The sequence below is a fragment of the Buteo buteo genome, chromosome Z (assembly GCF_964188355.1).
Source record: "Buteo buteo chromosome Z, bButBut1.hap1.1, whole genome shotgun sequence".
Lineage (NCBI taxonomy): Eukaryota > Metazoa > Chordata > Aves > Accipitriformes > Accipitridae > Buteo > Buteo buteo.
This window is the reverse complement of record NC_134204.1, coordinates 45,270,666-45,298,575: the sequence shown is the minus strand read 5'-3', so window position 1 is coordinate 45,298,575 and position 27,910 is coordinate 45,270,666. Positions and strand designations below refer to the sequence as shown.

The 27,910-nt window shown below is 38.5% G+C and overlaps 1 protein-coding gene across 8 annotated transcripts in view; it reads right to left on the bottom strand.

The window, feature by feature from the left end:
• Positions 1 to 27,910, bottom strand: part of NTRK2 (neurotrophic receptor tyrosine kinase 2) — a 206,705-nt gene that overhangs the window by 154,599 nt on the left and 24,196 nt on the right. For all 8 annotated transcript variants that reach the window (XR_012649128.1, XM_075021595.1, XM_075021588.1 and 5 more), the window contains exons 4-8: positions 26,258 to 26,326; positions 22,490 to 22,644; positions 9,146 to 9,282; positions 6,087 to 6,219; positions 4,247 to 4,546 (exon numbers count right to left, since the gene is read on the bottom strand). Coding sequence is in view for 7 of the 8 variants with exons in the window: in XM_075021595.1 (XP_074877696.1) it covers positions 4,247 to 4,546; positions 6,087 to 6,219; positions 9,146 to 9,282; positions 22,490 to 22,644; positions 26,258 to 26,326 (794 nt within the window). In the remaining variant the exon portion in view is untranslated. The remainder of the gene's footprint in view (positions 1 to 4,246; positions 4,547 to 6,086; positions 6,220 to 9,145; positions 9,283 to 22,489; positions 22,645 to 26,257; positions 26,327 to 27,910) is intronic.

Genomic DNA, 27,910 nt, shown 5'->3' with positions numbered 1-27,910 from the left:
ACAAATGGATACCCATCTAGTCTACACTTTTTCTAAATTTTATTAGTTCCAATTCGCAGCTTTTTCTAATTACTGCACATATGTGAGGCTGAGCACATATGTGAGTATAACGCACAGAACGCCCACTGAAATTAGCATATATCAGACTATTCACGCATTGAAAGATACTTGTGTTGTATTTCAACATAGCCGTTCATTCTGGTCTATAATGTGTTTATAGCATAGCTTGTGGAGTAGGCTCCTAATCATAATCATATGGAAATATAATTAACAGATAGTTAAAATCTCTAAAGATTAATCAAACTTCAAAAAGCATAATTCCATTTTATAGTATTATACAGTAAATTCATAGCAGTGGCATTACACTGGCATAAATCCACTGCAGAAGTATGACCAGAACATCATTGTTTCTGCTTATATCAACAGTATGAGAATCTGCTGAAATACTAAACAGAGTTGCAACCTATTTGCAGAATGGCAGCAGATAATTAGGTTTATTTTTAAATGCATTTGAAGACAGTCTAGTATCCAGAGATATAAGTTAATAGACCCCGTGAGAACTGTCATGTCAATCTGCAGAAACAAATAACAAGTGAAGAAAGCTTGTACTTTCATTCCTCAAGCAACTTCTGACCAGGCGTTTTTGTCCATAAAAGTTCATGGATTCAGTTTTTCCGGTATAAAAGATCCATCTATTGAAAGACAGTATTTCTAATTTACCTTCTGCAACCTGAAGGGGGGAGGGGGCAGAAAATAAAAAATCCCAGGCTTTTATTCCTGAGTTAAATGGCAACATTTTTGTTACCGTTTACTGGAATTGGGATAAAGTAGTCAGATTAGTTTAACCCTTAACTCCTGCCAGGGATATAAACTAGGAAGTCATCAACTCCATTCAAATACCTTTCATATAACTAAATACTTCAAATAAAGTTGCAAAAATCAAGATGCTGGACTAACACCAAATTTCTGTTTAGTATTCGCTACGTAAAAATATATCTACTCAATCATCAAAATATCAGTTGAAAATATTTTAATATTAAACTTCACCACAGTAATTTTGCATGTCTACACACAATTATTTTCAAGGCAAACACAGAATGGTATTGTTGTTTTGGTCCCTGCTAGAACAGGTGGTTGTGTAAATAAACTATTAAGAGACTTATCCTATTCACTCATCTTTATAAACCACATCAACCACACTTGGTTTGCTTGCTTCTTTCTTCATAAAGTCGGCATTTTCAGAATAAAGCAGCAGCAAAAGACTCAATCCAAAAACATACTTCTGCAAAACAGACCCATGTTGTTATGCCACATAAGCAAAATGCTACCTCTAAGGCATATTTAACATATTCTTTTACTTTGACAAGATACTATGTGACTTGGATTCCTTCAGCTGAATTTTAGAGTAGCAAGCTGATAGATGAATAAGCTTAATTAAAAATACTTATTATTGGTAAAAATGTCTCCCACATTCATTAGCTGTTCTGGATCAACTATGAGAACAGCCTCCAGAATAAAACATGAACATTTCTTGCTTACTGTTTGCTGCAGTGTAGTCTCAAATAATCAATTCATCCTCAGCAAGAACAGCTTCATATGAATCCAAGAACTTTAGCAGATTAAATCAAGTTAAAAATCTAGCTAATAGAATATGAAATTTATTCTTCCAGGCCTTCATATTTAAAACAAAGGCTTAATTTACAACATTAACTGTGTTATCATTAACTCAATCCAAATCCCACTGTGGTACATGCTTTCCTCCCCTTTCTGCCTGCATCCTCACACCAATGAAAAATGTTCTGTAAGTAGCATGCTGGAAGTTGAGAGGATCTTTGCACTACTCGTGTCTTCATCACATTTGATGCAACTTTGAAAGTGAACTATTACACTGTTGATGACAGAACATGCTTCAGACTTAGTTGTATTTAATTTAGATAGACATATGGATTATAGGTGAGGGCTTTTTTTTTTTAATTTTATTTTGTTTTTTTACCTTCAGACCATTTGCCCGTAAGTGATGCAATAACCAGAGAATCAGTTTAAAGCTCAGTGAGCATACCCCACCCCATGAAACATCAGGGCTGGTATTTAATTCAGTCATGAATGCATGGAAATGAACATAATACCAGGGCGTGGGCCTTAATCTTTATGCTTCATTGTACAACATGTGGGCCAAAAGAAGAAACTACACAGTAACGACAGCACTGAAAAAACCTTTCAAGGGTTTGAAAAAGCCTGACAGTGCTTTAAATAGTTTTAGTTTAAAACACAAATTGTAATACAATGCACAGAGGATTCTAGTTTTTTAACATTTGCTTTTATGCCAGCTTAAGTGGAGGAGACAACAATGTTATGACATTTTCTAAAGCTCAATGCCACTATTCTTATAGAAAAAAAAAATATTGAGGAGGTTAAGCAGATAAGCAATTTTGCCTGTTGTTAATTTTTAAGACTTGTTTGGTGCCATCCACTATGAACTGATTTCTAAAGTAGTTACATCCTGCCTATACATAGTCCAGTTTCCTCTATGCTTTTTTTGTGAAGCTTAATCCACCACAGATCTTGGGAAATGCTTAAAGAACACAGCACACATTACCTTGGGAGACCTATATTCCTTATGAGTATGAAGTGGATGGAACAAATAAATAATGCTGTCTTTCTGATTTGGAGGATACCTACAGTTCTATTTACTGATTTAAAAGGCCACAACTGGGAAATTTTCAGTGGACAAGGGAGAAGCATAAAGGAAAAACAGAATAGCAAAAGGGATTTGGATCAAACACAAAAAATGATAAATCCACCTAAGTGTACTAGAGAAACTGTTATTCTGTTAAGAAAATGAAGCCAGGTTCATATTAAATAATCAGGGTGTAAGACAACTTCCATTGTACACAGAACATCTATCAGGTGAACTGTTTAAGTGACCTGTTATAATGCTGTATTAGAGATCATGAGCATGCCAGTAGCTGAAACCATGGCATGTTTCTGTAATGAGTCTGTTTAAAGAAGAACTCCAGAGAAAAAAGAGGAGAGGAGCACTAAGGACAGCAGCAGTAAATAAAGCCTGGTTGTATCAGCTCTTCACCTTCTCCTTCTAAGGGTGGGAAAGCAAAAGACCTGCCATCTCTCTCCCTACAGCAGACTGAGCCGATAGGGAAAAAATACAGACCATATTTATACTGTCTACAGCCTGAAATGTAGGAGAGAGAATTTAAATATTCACTTTTTTTCTGCCAGATAACATTAGCACTGCACATTGCTGTTTGAAAAAAGAAGGCTACTTATATCCCATGGCTAAAAAGCTGAAGGTACACACATGCTCGTATTTTCAGATATGACTGTGCAATTATTTGCACAAAAACATGCCGTTATTTCCACTCCAGCTGTGCAAGGTCCACTCAGATTTTCTTCCACATACAGCAATATGCTTATATGTATGCTTTCTGACTCTCACAGTCACTTCACATATGGTTTTGAAGACGTGGCAAAAGATCAAACCACGGTGAACATCAAACACTTACAGTGGTCCCTGCAGTTCAATGAGTTAGTCCACCTTGAGCCTGCTTGAGCATTTAGGAGGGTTGAGGTAGAGCCTTTAGAGCAACTGAAGATGCATATATTTAACAGCAACCATCTTGAGCACGGATATTCCTAGGCATGTAGGTGCCCAACCTCCACCAAAACAAATGGGAATTGGACATCAAAATGCCTGTGAGGACCTGAGACCTTGACCCTCCTGCCTCTTGGTTACTTGTTTTCTCTCCAGCTCCCTCTGGTGTCCTCAACAACATATTATCATCAACTCACTGGACTGCACTATTGATTTTGCAACAAGGCACTAGATGCTACATAGGCATGCCCCTTGTCCTTGGATACACTGCCTAGTTGCATTCATATGCAGTGCAGAAAACTTACAGAGTGGCTGAATTGGCACTCAGTGCTTTCCAGGATCAGAACTGAGGCTTGAGAAAACACTTCAGAAACAGCAACCTTCAACTAGTCTTAGCTGGCACTGAGGATGGTTACTCAAAAGGAAGGTTTACAGAGCACTAGCATGGCCTTCCTTTAAGAAGCAATAAACAAGAAGAAAATGCTCAAGAAAAACATTATTTTACAACTAATCTTGAAGACATTCATTCAGAGAGAAAAAAAAAGCTTCCTCCAAAGTAGTTAAACTGGCCAGGAGTACTGCCTCCATGGTCTCATAAATTTCCAATTGCTAACGTAAAAAAAATATTTTACTTACCATCCCCAGGCACTGACATGAAATGAGCATCAACGCGTTTTTCATCCTCTCCGTACTCATTCTTTGCCAGTAAGGTATAAGCACCGTTATTCAGGTGGGTGGGATTGTCCAGCTGAAGGCAGCCATGGTATTCACTTTGATTGATAACATGTATTTTAGTACAGATGTATTCAGACTCATTCAGTATAGCCCCTTCATAGAACCACTGCAGCGTGGGCTTAGGGTTCCCTTTCACAGTGAATGGAATACACCAGTGGTGGTCTGGGGTTGGAGATTCAATAAACGTGATATTTGGTGCAACTATATTGAAAAAAAGAGTGAAGAACATCAGAATATTTTGAACACATCTTTCTTACCTTCCCTCCCTCCCCCAAAGTTATCAGGGAAGTATTTTTCATTCATCAGTACAGAAGTATGTTATTAGTAAGAATGATACTTATTTGGAGGATACTCACACAGGAGCCCACCTGCTTTGCCTAGGGTAACTATGTTTATAACTGAAATGAAGCTGTTCTTGAGAAAGAAAGAAAATAAACTAGTTTCAGACAAAAACTGAATACCTGATAAATCATTTAAACCCTGAAAGGTGTGGGAAGTTCAGTTACTGCATCACTGAGAAGAGCAAGAGAGACATTTTAGCTTTACTCTGCTGCAAAAATGGTGCAGAGGAGTGCTGAAGGAACATAACAGTACTGAAAATATTTAGAAGTTGGCCAAAACAAGTAGTACTGGAAATACATTCAGCTAGGAATCCAAACTTTCAGATTATTTTCTTCACATAATCAAAGCCAGAAGAGATGACTTAATTCCCTGGATTCTTCTGTCAGGGAAAGACAATTTTCTGCTATACATTTTCTCATTCTTTGTTCAAACCTGCTAAATGCCTCAAGTTTACAGACTTGTTCTGTTTCCCTCAGGAGATTATTCCAGCACCTTGCCCATTATTTCACTATTGGGAAATTTTCCTTGGTATTTATTCTTAACTGCATCCAATTTCATCTAGTTATACTACCTTTTATCACTCATAACAGTGCCAAGCTCAGAATCTCATTTACACTGTTTAAACATTTCTAGTTTATGTTCCTTCCTATAGCTATTACCTATCCAATTTCAACCTAAAAACCTACATCTACAGTAATTCTTCTAGTTTACTCTGCCATGAGCACATGCTGAACAAAGTTTGCCATCTACAAAGCGTTCCATTCCCATCTTCAATTAAACAGAGGGTTGCAACTTGTGAAAACATGCTGTCTAGTTCACATAAAATGAATTCAGGCTGGAGCTTAGATCTAAGAAGTGAGTGCCTCTACACTACATGTCCCTTCCCCCTTCCTTGGGCCTGGCAAATAAGTGTATTATTCAAAGCTATGACAAATAAATTTACATCTGGCAGTACTAATGTTGCAAGCATGTTGTTTTTTGAACAAAGCAGTTGTTGCTTTAGATAATAAGAACTTAAACATTTGTAGTCTCTTACAATTAATTCTATGAGCCTTTTGATGCATTCACACTTAACTCCTAAGACATTGTATATGTACATGCACACTGTTAACAAACCTTCCCACACTGACAGCGCCGTTAAGTATTTTGGGTTTCAGACCTTTACTTACAGATCATTTTAACTGGAAGATAAAATATTTAGAAACACAGTTTTTGTAGTATGCAGGGCTGAAAAAAACACAACTGCTGGTTGGGCTACTCCCAGGATTAACTGCAGTAGATACTTTACATGTTTAGGGATTTTGTTTCAACAACCTGCATGCCCCAAATATTTATACCCAAAACAGTTGCTGCCAATGCAGTTTGGTCTTGGGAGCTGTATGGAGGCCCACATACGTACAGAATACCGTGAGCTCGGCAGAGGCTTGGTCCTCTCCCACAATGTTCTCTGCTACGCAAGAAATCCACAGTCCGCTGTCCATGGAGGAAACGTTCTTTATGGTTAACGAGGCAGGGTTCTTACTTGTGTCACTCTACAGGCGATCAGAAAAACATGCATGTGTCAACCGCAGCATAAAGAACAAGGGAGAGGGAGGGAATCATTGGCCACAGCCAAATGGCATTTTTCATTTTCCCTTCTTGTAGCTGTACAGTCCACAATTAAGCAAAGCCTTACTTTAATGTCTTATCCAGACACAAAACACCTACAGAACCAATTGTAAACGTCAGTAGCAGTGGATTCAAAGCTCCAGAAGTCCTGCTACAAACACTGCACTCAACCATTTTTCTGTCCTGTCACCTTCAGTTTCTGCCTTTTTAAACAGTATACTTCTTACCCTCTACATGAATGTTCTTTTCTCTGCCCATACCCTTGTTCATCGCTCACTTCCACTTCATGACTGATTTCTACGGTCTATCTCTGCTCCCCTTGAACTTTATTCTGTTCAGTCCTTTACACTTCCTTTTTCTCTTTCTTTTACACTTACACTTGACATCTCTTCTACTGCTGCCTTCTGAGCTCTACTGTACCTTGACAACAATGTGTTTTCTCCCTCCTCCTTAGCCAAATTTGTCTTGAAAGCTTCTTCTTCTCATGAAACCTTCCACAAGAAATTACATGCCTTCTACTACCTAAGCTACCGCCCAAGTACTGTTTCAGGTGTTTAAGCACTGGCTAATTAAGGTAAGAATTATGATTCTTAGAAATCTTGATTCTTATGATTCTTAGAAAGCTCAGTGCCCATTTACAGCCTTAAATGCCATATTGAATATACAGCTAGTTGTTGAAGATTCTGGTCTTCTTATATCAGGCCCTTCATATGATCTCCAAATAATTACTATTTCCATACTTGAATTTTTCATAAAATGCAAGACTATTTTCTTAAAATAGGAAAGAAACAAAAACACATTCAGAAAATAAACAAATAATTAGGATCATTTTTCAAAACTACTTTTGAGGCACTTTTCTCAGTGTACATATACACTTCAGTGCTGCACAGAATACAAACACACTGCATCTGTAAAACTACAGTGACTTTCAGTGGCAGGCAATGGGGACATGTGGGAACACCCCTGCATAGAGTCCTATGCAACCAAAATTTTGAACCTCGAGATGACACCTTAACTCCACTTAAATTGAATGTCATTTTGATTTTACTGTGTCACTAGGGAGGGTGAGTGGAAAAGCAAACACCCCATTACACATTTCTCTATGCACAACTCTCAGAGGTGAGCAGTGCTCAAAGCTGGACTGAAAGTAGAGGGGCTCAATCGCAGGCTCAGGGCTGAAATCTAACACAAGAAAAATCTAACCAACATCAATTGGATTATACATCAGCTTAAAAACTGAGTGCATACAGCTAGCTTTGCAGGACTAGAGTTTAGTTTTAACTTTTGTTAACATCTCTGTAAAACAGGAAAGAGAGAGAAAACAGGCAAAAGCAGCATAGGAGGTGAAGAAAAGGGAGGCAGAAACTGAGATAAGGAAGCAAGAGAAAGGAATCCAAAAACAACACTTGCAGCAAAGGGAAGGATGGTTGTGAATGGCAAATGAGGTTTAAAAGGCACTCGTTCTTCTGCTACTGAAAAGACTACTGTGCCCCACGGCTAAGATTGTAGTTAGCCTATATGACGAGCCCCTATGAAATCTCAAGATGAAGTTATGCCAGGACAAAATATTCCTGGAAAGCTTGAAGCAAACTGACCATGGCATTTCAAAGATAGGAGGGTTAAAAAATGAGGTGATCTCACTTTTTGAACCGCATCCCACATTTGTTTTGGCTCATAACTCAAAAAAAAAAAAAAAAAAAAAAAAAGAAAAAAGAAAAAAGAAAAAAAGAAAAAGCACAGCTTAGCATAGGTTCCCCAAACTGTTTTAATTTCTTGTTCTTGATGACGACTGATGCCTTTGGGTCATTTTACAGATTGGAGAAAATTTTAAAAATAAAACTAGAGCTCTGCAGAGCTCTTCCTTATAAGAGCTGGAAGACAGGCTAGTCAAATTCTGTACAGGCCCAATGTAATGACCTCAAGGAAGAAAGTACAAAGACTATGAGACTCCAGAGGTCCTGTCTCTTCCACACTGCAGGAACAGTTTTGGAAGTACACATCCCATACTTTGTACATATCAGGAAACTTTAAGCAGTCTGCAACATCATGAATGTAGGAAAGCCGAAGCCATAAAATTGTAAATAACAAAAGGTCTTGCCCACTGTGTAAATGATGGCAATTTAAGAGGTCACCAGCTGCATGTTGAAGATCTGCTTACATACCTCTCCTTATCAACACTCCATCAGAAAGAACTTAATCATTCTATCTCCAGTGTGCACACAGTCTCAAGTAGGGACACAGAATACAGAGATCTCAGAAAATAGAATTCCCCCTGCCTAGATGATTTTATTGAGGAAACATCTTCATACTTCGTTAAAAAAAACAGCCATTCTTTTTAGTAAAACCTTCACTTCAATTTCCACAGCTTTCTCTTGTTGCTTTGCTGGTTGAAAGAAAATTAAACAAACCACAAAGTATTTACAACCAAATTCCAACACATGAAGGTTTTGGCAGGAAAATACAATAAAATTAGAGACACAAAGCTTTTTTCATTATTAGGGTAGATTATTCTCTGTATGTAGGTATCAGTGATAATAAGAAAGCCCTTGTGTTTCAGTACCCCAATTTACCACATTGCTTCCAAAAATTTACAGTACTCTGATTTACAAGTGAGGATCCAAAAAACAGAGTGCAAATCAAGGTCTCAAGGAGCAAATGTCTGCTATTCAAAAGCACTCTGGCAGTCACCCTGGATTGAAAATAACTGGAAAATAAATGTAATCCCCACATTAATTTTCTATTTCATTTTTAAAATAAAAAGTTAACTAAAGCTAGACATGAACCTTCAATCCATCCTTCAGCAGGTATCCTCTGTCTCTGAATTGTCACGTATTTGAGTATGAAGCTTACCTCATGGTTTGAAACAAGATTAGTGAGCACCCAGGACACATTAGGGGGTGGCCCGCCAGTAGTATCACAGTACAATGTGATGCTCTTTCCTTCCACCACGGTGATGTTGTAATTGCTTAAGTTTGCTGAGGGCAAGTCTACAATAGAAACAACAACCAAAAAAACCCGCATGCATTTGTAGTTGACAGAAATAAACACCACCCAATTCTAAGCAAGCTGCATAAATACAAGCAAAAACACCACTAAATCGGATGTTCACTGTGGTCTGTTACTATTCAGTCAGGGAGCACAAACAGCATCTTTGGAAACATGTAACTACAATCTTTATGCTGTTACATAACATTTTTCTGTGCCTCCTCCACTTCACATACTAAGAAAACATTACTGCATGTGGAAATATAGTAAGTTAATTATATAGGGAAAAGTTTCAGGTGGGCAAATGAAGTTATCCTAACTTCAGTGTTTAAGTTCAAAAAGGAAGAAAACTCTTCCCTTATTCTTTAAAATGGGAAATATAATTTGTCTCTTTGTAAGACCTGCAAAGCAACCTCTATTTCCCATGAACTGACACTGTGGTATTTCGACCACTCCACAACACTAACAGGAAAATCACATTAGCTCGCAGTATCACACAAGAGATTGCAGCCCTCCCTCTCATTCAGACAAACAGCTCACAGAGAGCAGGGCAAAACCTAGATCTGAAGTACAAAGTGAGGGAAACAGAGCACTGAACAGATCAAACCAGAGAACAGAAAGGACAGAAGAGAGGGTTAGCAATTGCTCAGAGGTGCTATCCAAGCCACCTCAGCAGACCCTGCTATTGCCCTCAGGGAAGCAGAAAACCAGTGAGATGGTACCACTCACCAGGAAATAAGCCCAGATTTTGCAAGAATCAGGACCTCCCCAGCATCTTACAGAGCTATAAATCACTCTGTATCTCATTCTTCAGCACCCAAAGCAAAGGGAGCTTCCCGAAGTCAATATATGCTGAATGTTTACAAAAACACAAGGAAAATAACGCCAGCATTATCAATAGACTTCAGGCACAGACAACCTCACATTTCACATTTATTTACATAGCAAACACTTATGCAACATTCTAGAAATATATCTTTTTTAAAAGATGCTGTGCCATCATTCGGAGCTGCTACACTCTCTAAAAAGCCTTGGCCTCCTTTATGAGGCATTTCCCATCAATTTTTCCAGGCAAGTTTTACTTGCAATTTATCATTTCAAATAATCAAGGTTATCTGCTGTGCTGGATATGTATGCATGGTCTTACAATTACTTTTCTTTTTTCGGAAACAACGGTTCTCTTTGTTTTGTTTTGGTTTTTTTTAGTTAAGAGTACAGTAGTTTCATCATGGACTTGCAGGTATAGAAGTTTAGCAGAGGCTTTTCTGCTTATGTAAAAGGTTCTGTACAAACAATTAACCATCAAATCAGTGTGAACACATTCATATATTTGCTAGAACTTCAACAGAAGCTCTATGTACTGGAAATCTCCCTTTAAGTTTAATTAGTTCAATAAAAATTAAATGAGAGGAAGTAATACGAAAAAGAAGACAAATAATTTTCCAGGCAATGCTTTCTTGCCTAATAAGATTTGAAGATCAGCACAAGTATGCAATAACCGCTTAGGCAATTCTCCCAGTGCTTTAAGTAGTGCTGTAATATGATTCCTGTTATAGGCATCATGGATTTCTTCTATTGTGTTCACTTTATAAATCTTATGTTGAAGTTTATTGAGACAGAGCTGGACAGTTTGTATGCCTTGATGCTGTAATCTGTTAGCGAAGGTAACCATCTGCTCTCACCTGCTGTGAATTCAAATCTCAGCAGGGTCTGTCAACTAGCTGAGCAGGAAATAAAACTAATCCTAGGGAACATTTGGATATTAATTATGCTGGTTAGGGAACAAGCAGAAGTAATGAGATCATTTGCTTTATAAGGTTACACTTCCACACCACCTCTGAAAACCATTCCAACTACTCTTGCCAGACCTGAACGTGCAAAGAGATTAAAGCTCCCCATTTCCTGGACCCAGCACTTGGGACAAAGTCTACATGACAGATTAGCTTTTCACTATGCAAGCGTGCACAGTTCCTACCAACACATCATTTCACATGAAACCTCTCATGTAAGCAAAGATAAAAACAATCTTTGGTCCCTTAGAGCTCTCCTTTAATAGCTATTAAGTTCTGAGACAACTTGTTCCTGCAGTGTGTTTATTTACAGGAGAGGCAACTGAAGTTTAATTCCTCTGGTACTGGTTCTGGTTTCCACCCAAACTTAGATCTAGTTCTCTTTATTTCCAAAAGTCTGCACATGCCATGTTGGTGTTATATTTCTGAGGGAAACAGCTATATCATGCTTGTATCCTGCCAGGAGGTTATAAAATAATAGTCTTATTATTCTATAGATTCCTAAAGTTGCACTAAAAAACAGTTGCAAGACGTGGCAGAAAACATTGCGGCAAAAATGTATGAATACAATAGAATTTGCATAGAATTAGAATTAGAATCAGAATTAGAATTAGAATAGAATAGAACAGAATAGAATAGAATAATCACATTAGTGTGTGTGTTTTCTTTTACTCCCTTTCCCAGTCATAAGAGGTGAGTGGGAAACACATACAAGAATTTCCTTGGGATTAATTTTTTCTGGTTGGGTATCTTGAGTTAGTGAACTTTAACTGCAAGGTCATTTTGGCTTTTATTTCCAGTGGCACCCAGACTGCTCCACAGCAGAATACACCCTAGATGAGAAGTGGCTCTGTTTGGAAAAAGTAGACAGTAGCGTAAGACCTCTTATTCAGAAAATGTGATACACTGAACTTACCAATAAAGCAATGAGACTAAGCAGCAAAACCTGTACTGAAAAATAACTCTATTTAAAAAACAACAATGCACCCTAACAGACACATATGCTCAGTATGTATGCTCAGTGTAGTGTGAGACCATTTATACAAGTCAGTAGCATTTTGACACCTACACAGTTACAAAGATATCCAACCATGCTGCATTCACTCCTGACTTAATTTGGTTAAATACAGTGTTTTAGATGACTATCACTTCTGTTGATACGGATTAACATCTTAAAGGACTTTGTATACAGTAATTGATACAAGCAATCAGACAACAAGTTCAAATACTTTTGTATACTGCCAGCATAGTAAGTTTGTAGCATAAAAGCCCATGCAAGGTAGACATAACATCATCTTTCCACAAGTCTCATCTTGATATCTGTCAGACAGAGATTATCCTGTGCCCCAAAGCTCGAAACACAATATCTCTTTTAAACTTCGATAGCACTGATTATTATAATTCTGGATATCAGTAATAACCCTGCTAGTATCTGATTTCTTTTTTAAGCTTGCTATCTTTTTGGCCTTAATAGCCTTCTGCAAGCAATGAGTTTCATAAGTGTACTGTCCAGGCCATATACAAGAGCCACTCCCTTTTACCAATTCTGAAATTTTTCTGCAATGTTCAAATTCATTGAGTGCTCTCCTGTTCTGACAGGACAGAGAAAAAATTGTTTCTGAATGATCTTAAGACCACTCTGTTTTATTTCATTTTCTGAAGTCCCCTTTTCTTCTCAATAATCTATCCAATGCTTTTCAATCTCTACAAAAAAGGGAGGACAGAACCTGCTACTGAGAATTTTAAACTATAATGTAAAGAGCTACGCAGTTCAATAGATGAAAGCGTAGCCTAATATCTATGTATTTCATTATGCACAAGTGTATAACAGCTATGTTATTTCACCACATACAGAATATCTGTTCTCATATTCAGATTGGTTACACTTTATTCCCAGGAACTGACAGCTCTGAATTAGAATAAGCAGTCACTTCCCTCACCCCAGCACAACTGAATGCAACAGAGATGAGCAGGAGGAACTCATTTATGTCAGCTGAGTGTCTCCAAATATCATCTTATGCTTTAGAAGGAACAAACCCTCCTTTAAGGCTGGGGGGCGCAGGGGGGAGCTATTTACCTTCACAGACCATCATTAGTACAAACCAATGGCCCAAGGTAATCAGACAGTGGAACTGTCAAGCATCGCTAGGGAATGACTCATATCTTCTCTGTGCACAGCTGGGACTTCAGCAACCACAAAACCAAATACTTTGGATGAAATTTTCAAAGGTTACTACAGCATTTGGGTATGCAGCTGTCAATGGAAATTAATAAAAAGAATGAGCCTACATTCCTAGAGGGCTTTCAAAATCTTCATGCGGCTACTTACTACTTTCTACAGAAAACTTACACTGGCCTTGGTAGAGCCAGACTGTCACTATATGTCAAAGGAAGGATATGACCTAATTAAGAAACAACTGAGTATTAATACAAACTTTTCAGTCTGTAACTCAAGTCTCAGTACCAAGCTAACACTCTAGCCAGTATACTACAGCAACTTTTAGAAGAAGGTCTTAAGCAAGAAGAAAGGAATCCACCATTACACCCAAGATATTGTTTCACTGGTTAACTATCCTTACCGTTACAAAAAATTTTAGAAAATTGTTTCCAGATTGACTTTTTCAGCTTCAACTTTCATTTGTTCAGTTCTGGGATTTGTTCAGCTGCTCAAAAACCTTCACCAAAAAATTCTCTCAATATGGTCAGTTAGCCTCACTAATACCTAAGAAATGACATGATGAAGAAACGAGCACCTGAGAGAATACCATAAATCCAATATTGCATTCATTTATCCAATCCTTTGCATGCTAAGCCCCTGATTTTCATCGGCCTGTTGACAAACTCCCAGGAGTCTAGACGTGGTGCAGTGTCACTAAATGGTTTTCAATGTGGCCCACAACATCTCTTTTTTGCTTGGCACATTTTTGCAGGTCAACCTGTTCTGTGATAAGAACAAGCAGTTACCAAGAAAAAATTAGCAATTTTTTTCTCAAAAGTAGCCAACTGCATCTGAATTTTAATAAGGTCATTTTAATCCTTACCCAAAATCCTTAATCATATTTTTAATAAATGTGTCAGGTCCAGAATGATTAAATTAATACTGAGCCAGCTACCATCTATCAAACTGAACCATGTAAAGGCAGACTACCAGAACCACTGATTTATAAAATATTCCCTGTAATTCATAAGATACAGTGGTTAAAATCCAGTCTGCTTCCCTGACATACGGTTTCAATATAGTCCAAGGTTCTTGGCTCCCCTGATTTTGCTTTTTCTCTCTAGGGAGAAAACTAATTACAGCACTACAGTACAGCTTGGTAACACCCACTACTTGTACTGTCTGAAGCCTGAAAACAGGATGGTTGACAATGCAATTTGTTAAGAACTGTGCACATGGATCTGCAAATTTCAGAGGTCTTACTGGCTCCAAACAGGTTGTATTAATATAAGGTCTAAGAAAAACAGAGTCTTCTTGTATCAGTCTATTAAAATTCTGTCTTGCTTGAAAATACAGGAGTGTTTACAAATTCCAAGGGTCTTTTCCTGTGGGCTTTTATGGGTTTAAAAAACAAAGCAAAAAACTTTCTAGTAATTCTAGCTATGAAGCTAGGAGCTGTTGGATACGTGATTCTCCTCCTGTGTTTCATTTAGCAACTGTCTGCCGCCAGCGACCTCTGAGCCAGATTTCAGCCATGGGGTAAATGGGCGTGTTTCCACTGAAGACTGCAGAACGACAGGGACAAAAATCAGCCTGGCTGCATCTTTAGAGTACTATAAACAGGATACTCCAAAAGTTTACATTCAAAACATGAATCAAAGAAACATAAATCATTGTTTCCATTTCCTGTTTTATCACAACCACAGAATCAAAATGCTCAATACCTAGAGATAATTGCAGAATTCTCACAGAAGTTATTCCAAGATAACAATGGCAACCATATTCAATGAAAATAAAAAATTATGTTATGCAAGTAAAATACAGAATTAGCAGAAATGAGGAACATTTTAAAAAACTATCATCTCTCATATATCTTCTTCTTTCTGGAGCCCAAAAATCACTTTCCTCTTCCACTACAGGGAAGAGAAGCCTTCAACCTCTCATTTCGCTGCTCTAACCACTGGGCACTACCCTCCATTCCTCCACTGTAACTTTGCCATCATGCGCAACAAAATTTGAAATTTCCCTTGGATTAAAATGAAAAGTAAAGGCACTAACCTAAAAGGTATAAGGGGGAAAGAGGAAAAGGAATCCTGGATTATGATCCCTTTCCCCAGCGTATTTCCATCCTCTGCCCACTAAGTGTTGATATAAATTAAAGAAACTGTCCCAGATCAAAATCTCTTCAACTCTTTAGGAGAGTATATAGCCATTGAATAAACCACTGAATAACCACTTAATAGAGATATGCTCACCATGTGGCACAGCAAATCTTGATGGGTGTTTTCCACAATGTCCATGGTATTTTGCACAGATCTGACAGGGTTAAGCTAGAATAGTCTCAAAAACTCTACAAGTTTGTGGTGAGGACATTATCCCCAAAGTTTTAGGTTCAATTCCTGAACTGAACCTGAATCCAGAGGATGACAAAATCTCCTCCTGTAGCCACTATTTTTTTTTGGTTAATCAAAAAAAAAAAAAAAAAAAAAAGAGCAATTCTGTTATGCCCTTTTGAAAGGAAAAACACAAATTCCTACCATTGGGAGAGACTGAGTCCAAACGTAGAGGCTCCTTGCCAAAACCCTGAGAAGAGTCATTCAGACCAGAGTTTAGGACTTTCCCATGCCTTTAGCATTTCCTAATGAGCAGTTGGAAGGCATATGCACACTGAACAAGATCATTTCGGACCTCTTCTTGCTAGATGTGCTTGCTGCTTCAGCATACCTTCTCAGAAGTCCAACTCTCATTTTCTTACCACACCAGATCTGATACTTACAGCACCCACCTCGTTAAGTCTATGGAGGAACGTCTTTCTGTCGGGAAGCAGAATGAGTGATGTGGCAGCTCACTGAGCCACTCAAATATTTTAAAATACTAAAAGAAATCTGCCTCCAATCATAACATGCCTGATTGTCACATTCAGCTGGGAACCTTTACAGAAAATAATTAAACAAGTACAGCCTCTACTGGAAGATGATGAGTCTTTAAAGTATGCTTTTCCAGAGCCAATACACCCTTACTTTGCCTTTAAACACTCGATCACTCCCTGCTTAACTGAAATTATCACTAGAAGCAAACTTCTGTAAGTAGAGCCAGCGTGTGCCGCAAAAAAGACCAGAAAACTTGCTAACTCATCTTCACAATTACAGCAACAAATACAACCTCCGCAGAACTGTCGTCCCATCCAGGGCTTCAAATGCCATCATGAATGCTATGCAGGCAAAAACCACAAAGCCGTGCAGCAGAACAAATTCACTTGGACAAATTCACCGAGCTGTCTTCTGCAGTCAACCTGTACAGAAGCTTTGAAGATTGCTGCTGACATTTCAAACTAGATGAAGGTCTTATGTTTCCAAGGTTTACATCAGCTCCTTAACTTCTGCCCAAGACCTTTCTCTTAAGGTCCCTAAGCCTGACCTGGGTTCTAGTAGGAAGGTGCTGACTAAGAAAGCGTCTTGCAGCACCTGAATCGTTTAATTGACCTCATCCCCAATATTAATATCAACAGTTTGTCTGCCAGAATTTTCAGATTATATGTTTCTATAGAGGCTATCAAACTTATCAACCCTTCCCTTGCTAGCAGCCTCCTGAAGGTACCCGGCCATGTTTTCTCTCAAATTCCCTGAATGGTTAAGGAAATTAAATTACATTTAGAGAAATTGTTCTTAACTGGTGTTTAAGCTTCAGTTTATCAACACCAACTTTCAAAAGAAAACCAAATACATTCAGTGCAGTTGGGCTGAATACAGCAGCCACAAGCTTAACAGATGAACCAAGAGCTAAACAGCCTATGTAATGTAAGTTAATGAGGCCTAAACTAGCTTATGCAAACCTCTAACAAATGGCTTCTTATGAACTAAGTGCATGTAATGCAGTTGCAATTCCTGTATCTTTATCTGGAGAATTTCATGTATGTCAAGGAAATAATGAAAATAATGCCAACCTGTCAAATATCGCATGATAAACATGTGATCCTGAAACAAGAACGTTTTCAGAGAACTACATAAACAACTAAATGATGGGTTTCACTCCTGATACCAAGTATACCATGTACTAAGTACATGGCTGAAGGGATGTCTTCATGAAATGTCTCCACTTTTAAAGTGAAAAAAGTACTTTCTTTAGACTTCAGAATACAGTTATCTAATCATCAGTCTTGACATAGCTACATCGTAAGAGCAAAGTAAGAATACTGCCAGCCAACGGTCAGATAGCCATTCTCCCTCAGTAGATCAGTACTCCACACTTACACAGATGCGTCAAGTCAGGCCTAGCGAGTACCTCTGCAAACCTGCACAATGCACTGAGTTCAGGAACAATACTTGAGTGATCAAGACACATTTCTTTCCCTTAGATAGTGCCTTATTTCTTTCTATTTCTAACCTGCTTTGTATTATAAACCTGCTTCATTCAAGTTAAAGCAGAAATTGAAACAGAATTATAAAACAAAATTCTGCTTTTTTTTAAAATATGAGACATTCACATACATCACATACGCTCAGCTATCCTCATTCACAAGCCCTGATTTACATATCATATGCCTAGATATCTGTATGAAAGTTACTGGTTGCTTCATGAATAGATAAAAGTGTACAGGCTCACAAGGAAGTTATATACATGTCTTTGAAAATGAGATTCCTGTTGCCTTTTCAAACATCCATAAATTATTGGTTATTTTCACTTAAAAGCTGGAATAATGAAAATTGTTTTAAGTTTGGAAAATTCTAATGCAACCTTGGAGCAACAGTGAAACACCATTACTGTCAAAATTCTCACAAAAAACCATTTTTCATGCAGCCCATGATCACAGATAAGAATTAAAACTCTTACAGAGAAAATAAGAACAGTTTGCCACCATACATCATGCATAACATCTAGTTCTTGAGCCAAAATAAACAACACAGCCTAGAGAGCCCATGAATATTCTGAATGGTAAACATGGAGAATGTTTAAGGCTTTTTTTAAACTTACTTCATTCTCCCTGTAATGTTCTCCTTCTGATAGTCTTATCTGTGAAATCTGGCTGATAATGGAAAAAAATGTCAGCACCCACTGGATTATGCCTTTGCTTGTGGTTTTAGACTGCATTGTACTGTGATTGCCTAAGATCTAATGGTTATTTTATTGACTCACTAATACTACAAATCTTTTCTGTAAATGCAAAGAAATAAATGTGTCAATTCTTCTGTTTGCCTTTTCCCCCCCCTTAGAATTTATAACCAGCTGCCTTCAGTCTGATACTACCATTTATTTATTTACCTCTAGGACAAAAATCTATCACCAGAAAGAGGCTGAAATGAAGCCAGATCCAGTCCAGTCTATTTGTAGTCATCTGAACAATTGCCTGCAAAATTCATGGCTTTCCCAACCAAGCCAGAAATGGGCAACTCATCTCTTTAGATTGTAATTCTACATTACAACAACTTCTAAAATTTTATCAGTCATACACAAGCAGCAGCACTAAGAGCAACACCACAGTACTTCACACGCAAGGGAAGAGACAGACAAAAAATGTTAGCATTCATAGAATCCCATAGTTCTCAGAGCAGACAACATTTTCACTGACTGGCTGCATATGTAAACAAACAGCCAGTCTGAACACACCTTTGTTATACATACAACAAATTAGTACATGGGACTAATTTGCCACTTTGTTCAGTAGACTTTAGCTAGCATGCAGGACCAATGACAAGAAAGAAAACATCTTCAGAAACATTATATGATAAGTAAGCATACAAAACTGGGACAGTGAGCAAAATTGAAAGCCAGATTAAGCACCACACCAGCATATATAAAACAATCGGATTAACTGAGTTGACCAGATAAGGCAAAACGCTATTACCAGATTGAGATCCAGAGCAATAAAAAAATCTACGCAAGACTGCAGAGACAGCTGTAGAAGCTAGGCCTCTCCCAAAAATACCACAAGAAAAAAGACTTCTTTCAGTATCAGTGAGTTCAACAATAGCAGCTGCGTAACTCTGAATGCCTACCAGAGGGAGCAACCAACACCTTGGTAACCAGTCCCAAAGACATGGTCTTGCCAGCTTGGCATTCAGTGAGCTCCAGATGATCTGCAGACTGACAAGTCTTTTGAGTGACCTTACCCCAGGCACAGGACACACCTTCCCAGGACTTAGGACACTGGTTGCAATTGCCACCACAGCTTACAGAAGCAGCAATAAGAACAAAGTTTTTACTTATTTAGTTCTCTTTCTGGATTTTCTGATGCTATTTATCGGGGGGGGGGGGGGGGGGGGGGAAGAGGATGGCCTTGGTGATGATGCTGTCCATCATGTACAGACAACCAGCAAATGCTGTGAAAATGACAAAACTAAACACCACTATTCCTCTACACAGAAGGCTCTACTAATACTACTGTGTTAGATGCAACTTAAAAACCTTTGACATAGTAATTCAGTGTGAACTTAAAAGAATCTAACAATTTTCTTCATACATAAATACATTTCAAATGCAGTTGAAAAAATAATTCTGCAAATATCGTAACAATTGATTGACACTTAATATTGCAGCTGGAAAGGATCTTCTAGATAGTGAGCATTCATTACTTTAAACCTCAAGAAAAGAAATCACAAAGTTCATGGCATCTAAATTGCAACCAGCCTTTAATCAGCATATTAATGAACACTTCCACCATATAAACAATAGGTAAAGTACCAGAGATTGCTAATTTTCACATCAATTATCTATAAACCAAAACCTTATGATCAAGAAACCACAGTGGCCTCTTCCAACTTTCCAGCAAGAGATTTATTAACAGCACACAGTAGCAAGATGTCCTATTACCAAGACATTTACCACACACTATACAGGCCACTTACTATAATATTATGAAGTAATTAATAACACCCGCACACAAAGGAGAGAGCACATTTGCTTAGTTTCTAAAATGAAAAAATTTAACAAACCAGAGAGATGGGATGAAACCACTTCATTAGCAGAGAAAATTAGATGTTTTATTAACAAAATTCAAAGGCCTGCACACGCAAAAACTTCTCTTGACATCAAAAGGAGCTAAAAAAACATGTAGTTCACAGAAGTTCACATATGTCAAAAGCTGAATTCTTCTTCTATTTCAGTTCTACCTATTAGCCTCTCAAAAAGTTCTGGAAATGAAATAAACCAGCTTCATCAATATTGTTTTTTTTTTTAATTAAATCTTGTCCTTTTAAACACAGAAAAATATCTGCAGAGATAATGAAAGCAAGAGCCATGCATTGAATCTTTCAGATATCTTCCAGAACACAGCTCATGCCCACCAAAACAGTCATTCCTCCTCACCTGGAATTCTCTATTCTGTGCCTAGGTAAAGGCTGTGTTGTCGTCTCTATTAAAAACCTATGTCCCGCATTGGTTCATTTTGAAAAAGGGAAATTAAGGGGAAAGACCTACTAAAACAAAAGAAAAAAAAGGAAAAAGAAAATTTTTTTTTTAAAGTTTAGTGATATTTGGACCCTGTAAACTAACATAATTTGCAGGCATGTGCTGACATGCACACAGATCTTCAGCAAAATGCATGTTTCCCATGTGCAAATTCCACATACTGCAAATTCCAGTCTGAATGATGTATATACTCACCTTTTCCCCTCCTCTTCATCCTCTAGTTGGAAGTACCACCTTCCCTTGTCATGGCACGTATTTTAGTCAAGATAGGCCCACAGGATGCGTGCATGCGTACACATGCAGGCACCTGCACAGCATCAAGAGCTCAGAGACAAGTCTATTGTGACTGCAGATGGTCAAGAACTCAGGAGAAAGAAATAATGTGTCATAGGTTTAATTCTGGGTATTTAACATCAAAAGTTTTCAAACAAAAATCCTAGCTACTTGGTAGCTTCTAGATGTGCCAGCCAAGACTGTTACAAAATACTATGCTGGAGTTCCTGGTTTGTACTAATTGATCTCAGACCACCAGCAGACCTTTCTACACCCAGCAGATTAATCTACCTTCTACTCCATCCAGTTGGAGCAGACAGTTGGGTCCATTTAGCTCAGCTCGGTATCATCTCCCACTTCGGGTAAATCAGATCCTGCAGCACACAAGACCAACTGTGCAGCTCACAAGACTACCTAGCCTAAACAGGTTGGGGTTTTTTTTGATCGCACCAGACACTAGCATCATTTTTGTCATGAATACACCACCACACCTGGCCCCAGGAGGAAGCTGGACGCAAGACCAACAGCATGATATGTGGCCATAAAACACATTCCTGCCATTAAATGCCACACATGTTGGGTCTGCAGCAGGTCCCCTCTGTGGCTGTTCCTCACTGGTGGCTGCTATCAGAGGGTGTCACACCCTCCATATGGGCAGTGGAAAAAAGGACACTCAATGGGCAATGGTAGAAGGAGAAAAGGTATCATTTCTGTGTTCCTCCTGCTATTCACCTTCACTTACGGCTTTCCCAATTCCACTCAGCCCTCCATGAGGATACCCTTGCTCCCTTTCCTTCTGCCTGCTGCAGGGCAGGTCTCATGTCATGTCAGAAACACCTGGCCTCTGTCCCTCATACACAGAGGAGGAGAAATCTCTTCAACTAGTGGGTGAAACCTTTCATCAGCTGTCCCAGGACCAAAGCAAAGTTGTATACAAAAAAAGTAAGGGGATGGCCTTATTGTTAGATCATTTTTCCACTGTCTCCAGATCCAAGTAACTTAACTGAAAACAATACGCTGCAAAATGCTACAGACTTAAACTTGTTATGACTTCTTTCCACAGCCTTTACAAGGGAAGTCAGTAGAGTTTTATCTGTGTGAAGAACAGAGCTATTGCTAATTTGTCTCTATTAGCAGGCATTTATTCTGGATTTTCTTCCAATGGTCCTAGCACTAGAGTTTGTATTTTTGAAGAAAAATAAAGACTTCATTAACCATAAATACCTGAAAAAAATTCAAGGAGGTAAAATTTTGTGTCTGTTGAATTTGGAAGAACTACTATTGAGTTTAACAAAGGCACACACATGTTATATAATTCATGGCTGTTTCCTATAATCGGTGTTGTTTTTCTGCACTTGAATAATGGTATATTCTTAAAGGATCAAGGCAAAAAGAAATCCTTCACATGAAGCTCCCAGAATTATTCCATGTGGGGTGAAAGACCACTGAGTGGTTAATATCTCCACTGAAACCTTTTCCTTTAGCAGCTCTGTTGTCATCCTGATAGGTATCTTGTAAGAAAGCATGTTTGTTTTTCCTGTTTCACAATAATCTAGCAGTAATTTTATGTTAAAAGAGTATTACCGCAGTTTGGGACCTTCATATCCAGCAAGGCTGTCCTCTTGTTGTTGTCATCTATGCAATATAAATCCTGAGTTTCTGTGTAAAACTTGGTCTCTTGAAATTTCTTGATCCACATAATTTCACAGGAACACTTGAATGGATTGTCCACCAATATCCTACAGCAAAAAAACCCAATTTATTTAGAATGCAGAATGTGTCATGCATGTAGAACAAAATGGGGGCAGGGGGACTCCAAGCACTCATCTGGGTGAAAGTAGAAGTTGAACCCTTTAGTTAAGAAGGATAAGGAATGCAACCTTAGTAACCTCAGTGCAATGCAAGCTGCAAGTGGATAACAGTGCTCCATTTTATTTCATAAGAGTCAAGCAGAGATCAGAATTCCTCTCTTCTACATTTGACTCTCTGCTTCGCTACCTCAGAAAGATCATGCCAGAAATAGTTTACTGCTGTGAGGAGGTAAATTCCTTATAGAGTCAAATAGTCATGGACTATAAGCAAGCTCTAACAAACTCTAATAATAAAATAGTATTTTACCTAACCTTCAAAATTCATCTGCCACAACACTCTAGAAAAATCTCACTGTAAAACCCAAGGTAATGCCATGAAGAAACACTAACTGAAAAAATGGCCCTGAAACAGAAACATCACCTACCTATATGGTATGCTGCATGGAATTTAAGCCACAGGTTAGCAAACTTACCAAATTCTAGTCTTAAAATTTAATAAAACTACACAACAATGTAATGCAATAATGTCCAAATAAAATATGAACAGGAACATCCCAATGTCTACATTAAGTGGCCCAGTGCTATTTTTTCTCCTACGGGCACAGATGAGATCCAATAAAGCATGTGCAAGTGACTGTTTAAGGCATCTTATTACAAGTAGAACAATTGTTCTTAAAATTTCACAGGTATTTTCAATGTACAGAAACCAAACTCAAGTTGCTCACAGAATCTATGCTCATAAATGCCTCCCGAGGACTTGGAATTGTGCAAATCAAGAAACACTCAGCTCCTCAGAGCTGCAACCTGTTCCCCCAAAAGCCATCTGCAGTTCTCTGAGGATTAACAGCTGCAGGGATCATTCTCACAAGTCTTTGAAGGAGCAATGTGTATTCACAGAAGTCATCTGCTGGACTTTAACACCACCACAGCATGGACAAGAATTGCTTGTGCAAGACAGGGTATGAATATTAAGATCCCTTCAGTCAAAACCTACACCATGCATTTTCAAAGTAGCAAGATTTACTTCCCATATTCTGTTTCATCATCTAACTTCCCTGTAAAAGAGAAATTTTCCTTGACCAGTGGCTGAGCAGTCCTTTTTTTCCACTGTTTTATTTTGTGTTAAACCCACCAAGGCTGTTAGGCACATCATAGGCAGTATGCTGGATAGAGGCATGATGGCCCTCCACATACACTTGTATGGAAGAAAGAATCTGACCTAGTAAAAGCAAATTATGTGTCTTTATCTTGTTTGCCGTAATTTTACAGCTGCAGCTACAGTTTGTTCTAAAAAAAGAAGCCTTTCAAAGCAGCATCTCTTTCTCTACAATACCTGGTGAATATCTCCTCCTTCACCATATCCAGAACTTTTCATCCTTTTATGTTTTGATTTACAAGAGTGCTAACAACAGGACAGTTGTTTGTTAGATTTAGAGGAATCTCCTCTAAATCTATTTATGGCATCATTCTCTCAGATTCCCCTTCCAATACTCTTCCTTCTCTCCTCTCTCTGATTTTCCAGCTATGTATTAGCCACTTATCAACAGAACTGTTCAACTGATACTAATATTGTCACTGTTTTTCCTCCCTTCAGGCTCTGCTTTCTTCCTCCCATTTTCTTTCCCTCACTTGCCCCACGTCTGTTTATCTCAATTCATAGCAATCTCTATTTGCATAACTTTAGTTCTCCTATCCCTACACTCCAACTCTTTCCTAAGCCCATAACACTCTACCTCAATTTTGTATCCTCTCTCTCTCTCAACTTGTCCCTCATCACACATTGCCTCCATACCTCAAATACTTCAGGTACTTTACTTTAGGTTTAACCTTCACACCACCCATTTTTCCCATGTCTGGGTCACTCCCAGCACCTTTCCCCTGCTTCTACTACCATGACACTGAATGGCCATTGTTCCCACTGTGGCAGTCCAACACAAACATATTCACTCCTAATTCACATCAGCCAGTTGTTTTGCCTCCAAGTGCATTATTAAACTTCATTTCCATAATTCCCATCACATATCTTAACATTTGATTCGCTCACACTCTGTCTCAAATTCTTTTTTACTTCCTTCTGCCCAGGAGCAAACCAACTTCTTCAGAAAGATCAGCAACATTGAAGTCACTCTTCAAAATCTTCGCAAGAACTCACTCCACCCACAGCCTAAAAGAAGCTGTTCACCTGAGATGGAGAGATTCAAGAGTGGCTTGATTTGTGCTCTGGAATAAACCTGTTACTGGCAGCAAACTCCAAGAAACTGGGAGCAGAGTATGCCTTCAAAATTACAGTCATTTCCTTTTTTGTACACATCCTAAGCTAGAGCATACCCACTTTTACATTTCTGCAATGCTGGGAGAGGGGCAAAGAAAACTCCATTTCTCCACTAACTGCTTAGAAAAATTAGGAGAAGCCCAAGCTCCACACTGTGCACTGGTCTGAGTCCTGTATCTATTTTTTTGAGGTCATGACAACTACAAAACATAGAACCTATAGCTAAGTATGCACTAACACTGGCTTTTTGGCAGGGACTAGATACACCACATGAAGAAACAGGGACTTCAGAACCAACAGACCTATTCAGGGCATAAAGCAATGTCAGTGCTCTGCAACCAAGCAGTCTCTCCATCAGAGTGCTTGGTGACCGCCAAGTTATGAAAGAAAATTCCAGTCAGCAATGTTCCCTGGGCTGTGAAGAAAGTGATTATACCAACTTAAGTATCAACAAAACATACCTAAGGGGCACAATCTCTTTTTGTGGCACTGGGATTTGCTCATTTCATTTCTCACATCTGACGTTCATCAGAAGAGGTCGAGGATTGCAAGGCTGGTGTTGCAATAGTTGGACTGTCATTTTGGACAACTTCTGACTCTGCTTGGAGCTCTGGGAGAGCAATCTCCCCATCCTCTGCAGCCCCAGCCCTACCAAAGCTCCTAGAGGCTCTCTGTAGTCCCACATATTAGCAAAGAATGCACAAGAAGACCAAAATTTTGGAATGTATACCAACACAGAAATTCTGCTTGATGGACAGAGAATAAAAATGTAATATTGAAACAAACAACAAATACATGTTTACCAGTGCTTCATTACCACTATGTAAAGCACAATGCAACTCAAAGAATTTGAGAAAATAAAAATATTCTCCAATAGCCAACCACAAGCATAGCAGCTGTGGGGCCAATATAAGAATATGAGAGAGAGGCTTCATTTGAAGATATGTAGAAGGCTGTATTTCCACCAGCTCAAATATTTAATACAAACACCAGTAGTTTTGTGTGAAGTAATCTCACAATAAAATATTTCAAAGCTGAAGGGAAGAAGCTATTTTGACCTCTACATTGTTTCAGAAGATACACTTGATGTTCTTGAAGCCCTGGAATGAAAATCTCTCTGTATTTAAGTGTCCAGCATTGCTGCTTTCTTTGGATCAGAATTTCATTCCTAATCACTGATGGACCTCTACCTTCAACAGAACAAACTTCAAAGTCTTCTTCTTCCATTCCAGCCATAAATAAACTTTATTTTAGGAAATGACAACTTACAGATCAGACAAACCCAGATGGCGAAAAGGCTTCTTGGACAAACTTGAGAGCTTGTTTCTGGATAAATTGCTACGGGAAAAGAGAAAGATTGCATTAATTAGAATTGTTTCTTCTTACACTGAAAATACAGTTTGTGTCTCTTAAAAAAATAAAGAACTCAAACCAGCTCAAAAAACCCTTATTCCTTTGACTTCAGTTGTAAAGAAGTGGTGCTCAGTCTCATTTTATGGTTTGATGGGTTTCAAGGGTTTGAATCCAGTCTGCATCTAAAGTCAAATGCATTCAAAGTCAAACTCAGCAAGGATCAATATTTTCACTTTGAGCTCTTCTGTTCATTGCAGAAAAGCAGCAGATTTAATTGTGTTTCAAAAGTATTTTGTAAAGTCCAGGTGTTAATTACAAGCTCAATTTATTCATAAGTGAAATGGGTGTATCCCTTTCTTTGACACTGCACCAAACTCTGTACTCGCATAAGCCCTCCTCACATGCTAGCACACATCCACATCAGAGCCTTTTAGTTATTCTTTTCAAATTGCATGTACAATATGCACCCACATGGAAGATCAAAAGGAAAACTGTAAAATGCCTATATTGGGCTTTTTTATGTCAATTAAGCATTTACGGTTTCCAGTGGTAATTAAGTGAAAGGTCCTCTCCCATTATGCAGAGCAAAGAAATGTTCACCTGAATCAGAAATACTCCTCCCCTCCAAGGGTTAGAAAATTGCTTTCTCCACCTCAAAGCAAAACAATGCTGTTTTTCTACAGTCTTATCAGTCCACCAATTAAAGACAGTGAGAGCAGTAAAACTGTGTAACTGCCAGCAGTACAGTACAAATCAGTGTTACGAGCCAAAATACCACGAGTTTTATGTGGTATTATAAAGGCGCCATAGGGGCTCCATAGTTAAAGTTGCATAGCATTTAAAACCAGGGATTAAAGCTCTTTTTTTTTCCCCCTGACTAAAGAACACAGTGTTTAGCTCCCAAACTTTCAGTCCTTGATCTCTGAGTACAAGATAATTTTCAGAGAAATTACAAGTTGGATCTTCTAAAAATGTTGAAAACAGAATCTTTAAGAGATTTTATTTACTGTATTTCCTTGTTGATTCCTTGTGGCAAACAACAGTCTGAAGTTTAGAAATTGACTGGTCCTAATGTGTGAGAACAAAACAGATGAGCTACTATTTCATTAGTCAGGTGAACTGGACTGCCCTATGGCAGATGCTGGTGGAAACATCTCATGTACCCCGACCAGATATATCAAAATTAAAGTACAATTTGCACATAGCACAGAAGTTGTGTTATAAGTAAAAACTGCCACTATGATTTTTTCCCTAATGTGTATAAGCCATATGTTGGGAGGCTGAAAGAAAGAAGTTGAATCCTTACACAGACTTGGGCTTTTGTCTCCAGCACTGAGGCAACGTGAAGCCCATCAAACCCCATCCTTCCATGGACAATTCTTCACCTGCCATGCAGCATAACCCCTCCAGTTCTGACACTGCCAAGCAGCACATGCGGATGCCCCGGTGGTATTACCAAAGAAGGCATGCACCTGCTCCTCCTACCTGCATAGCAACTAAATCCTACCTTTCCCACAAGACAACCAGATACACAGTGGGCTTTACCTGCAGACAGGTACCCATGCCACT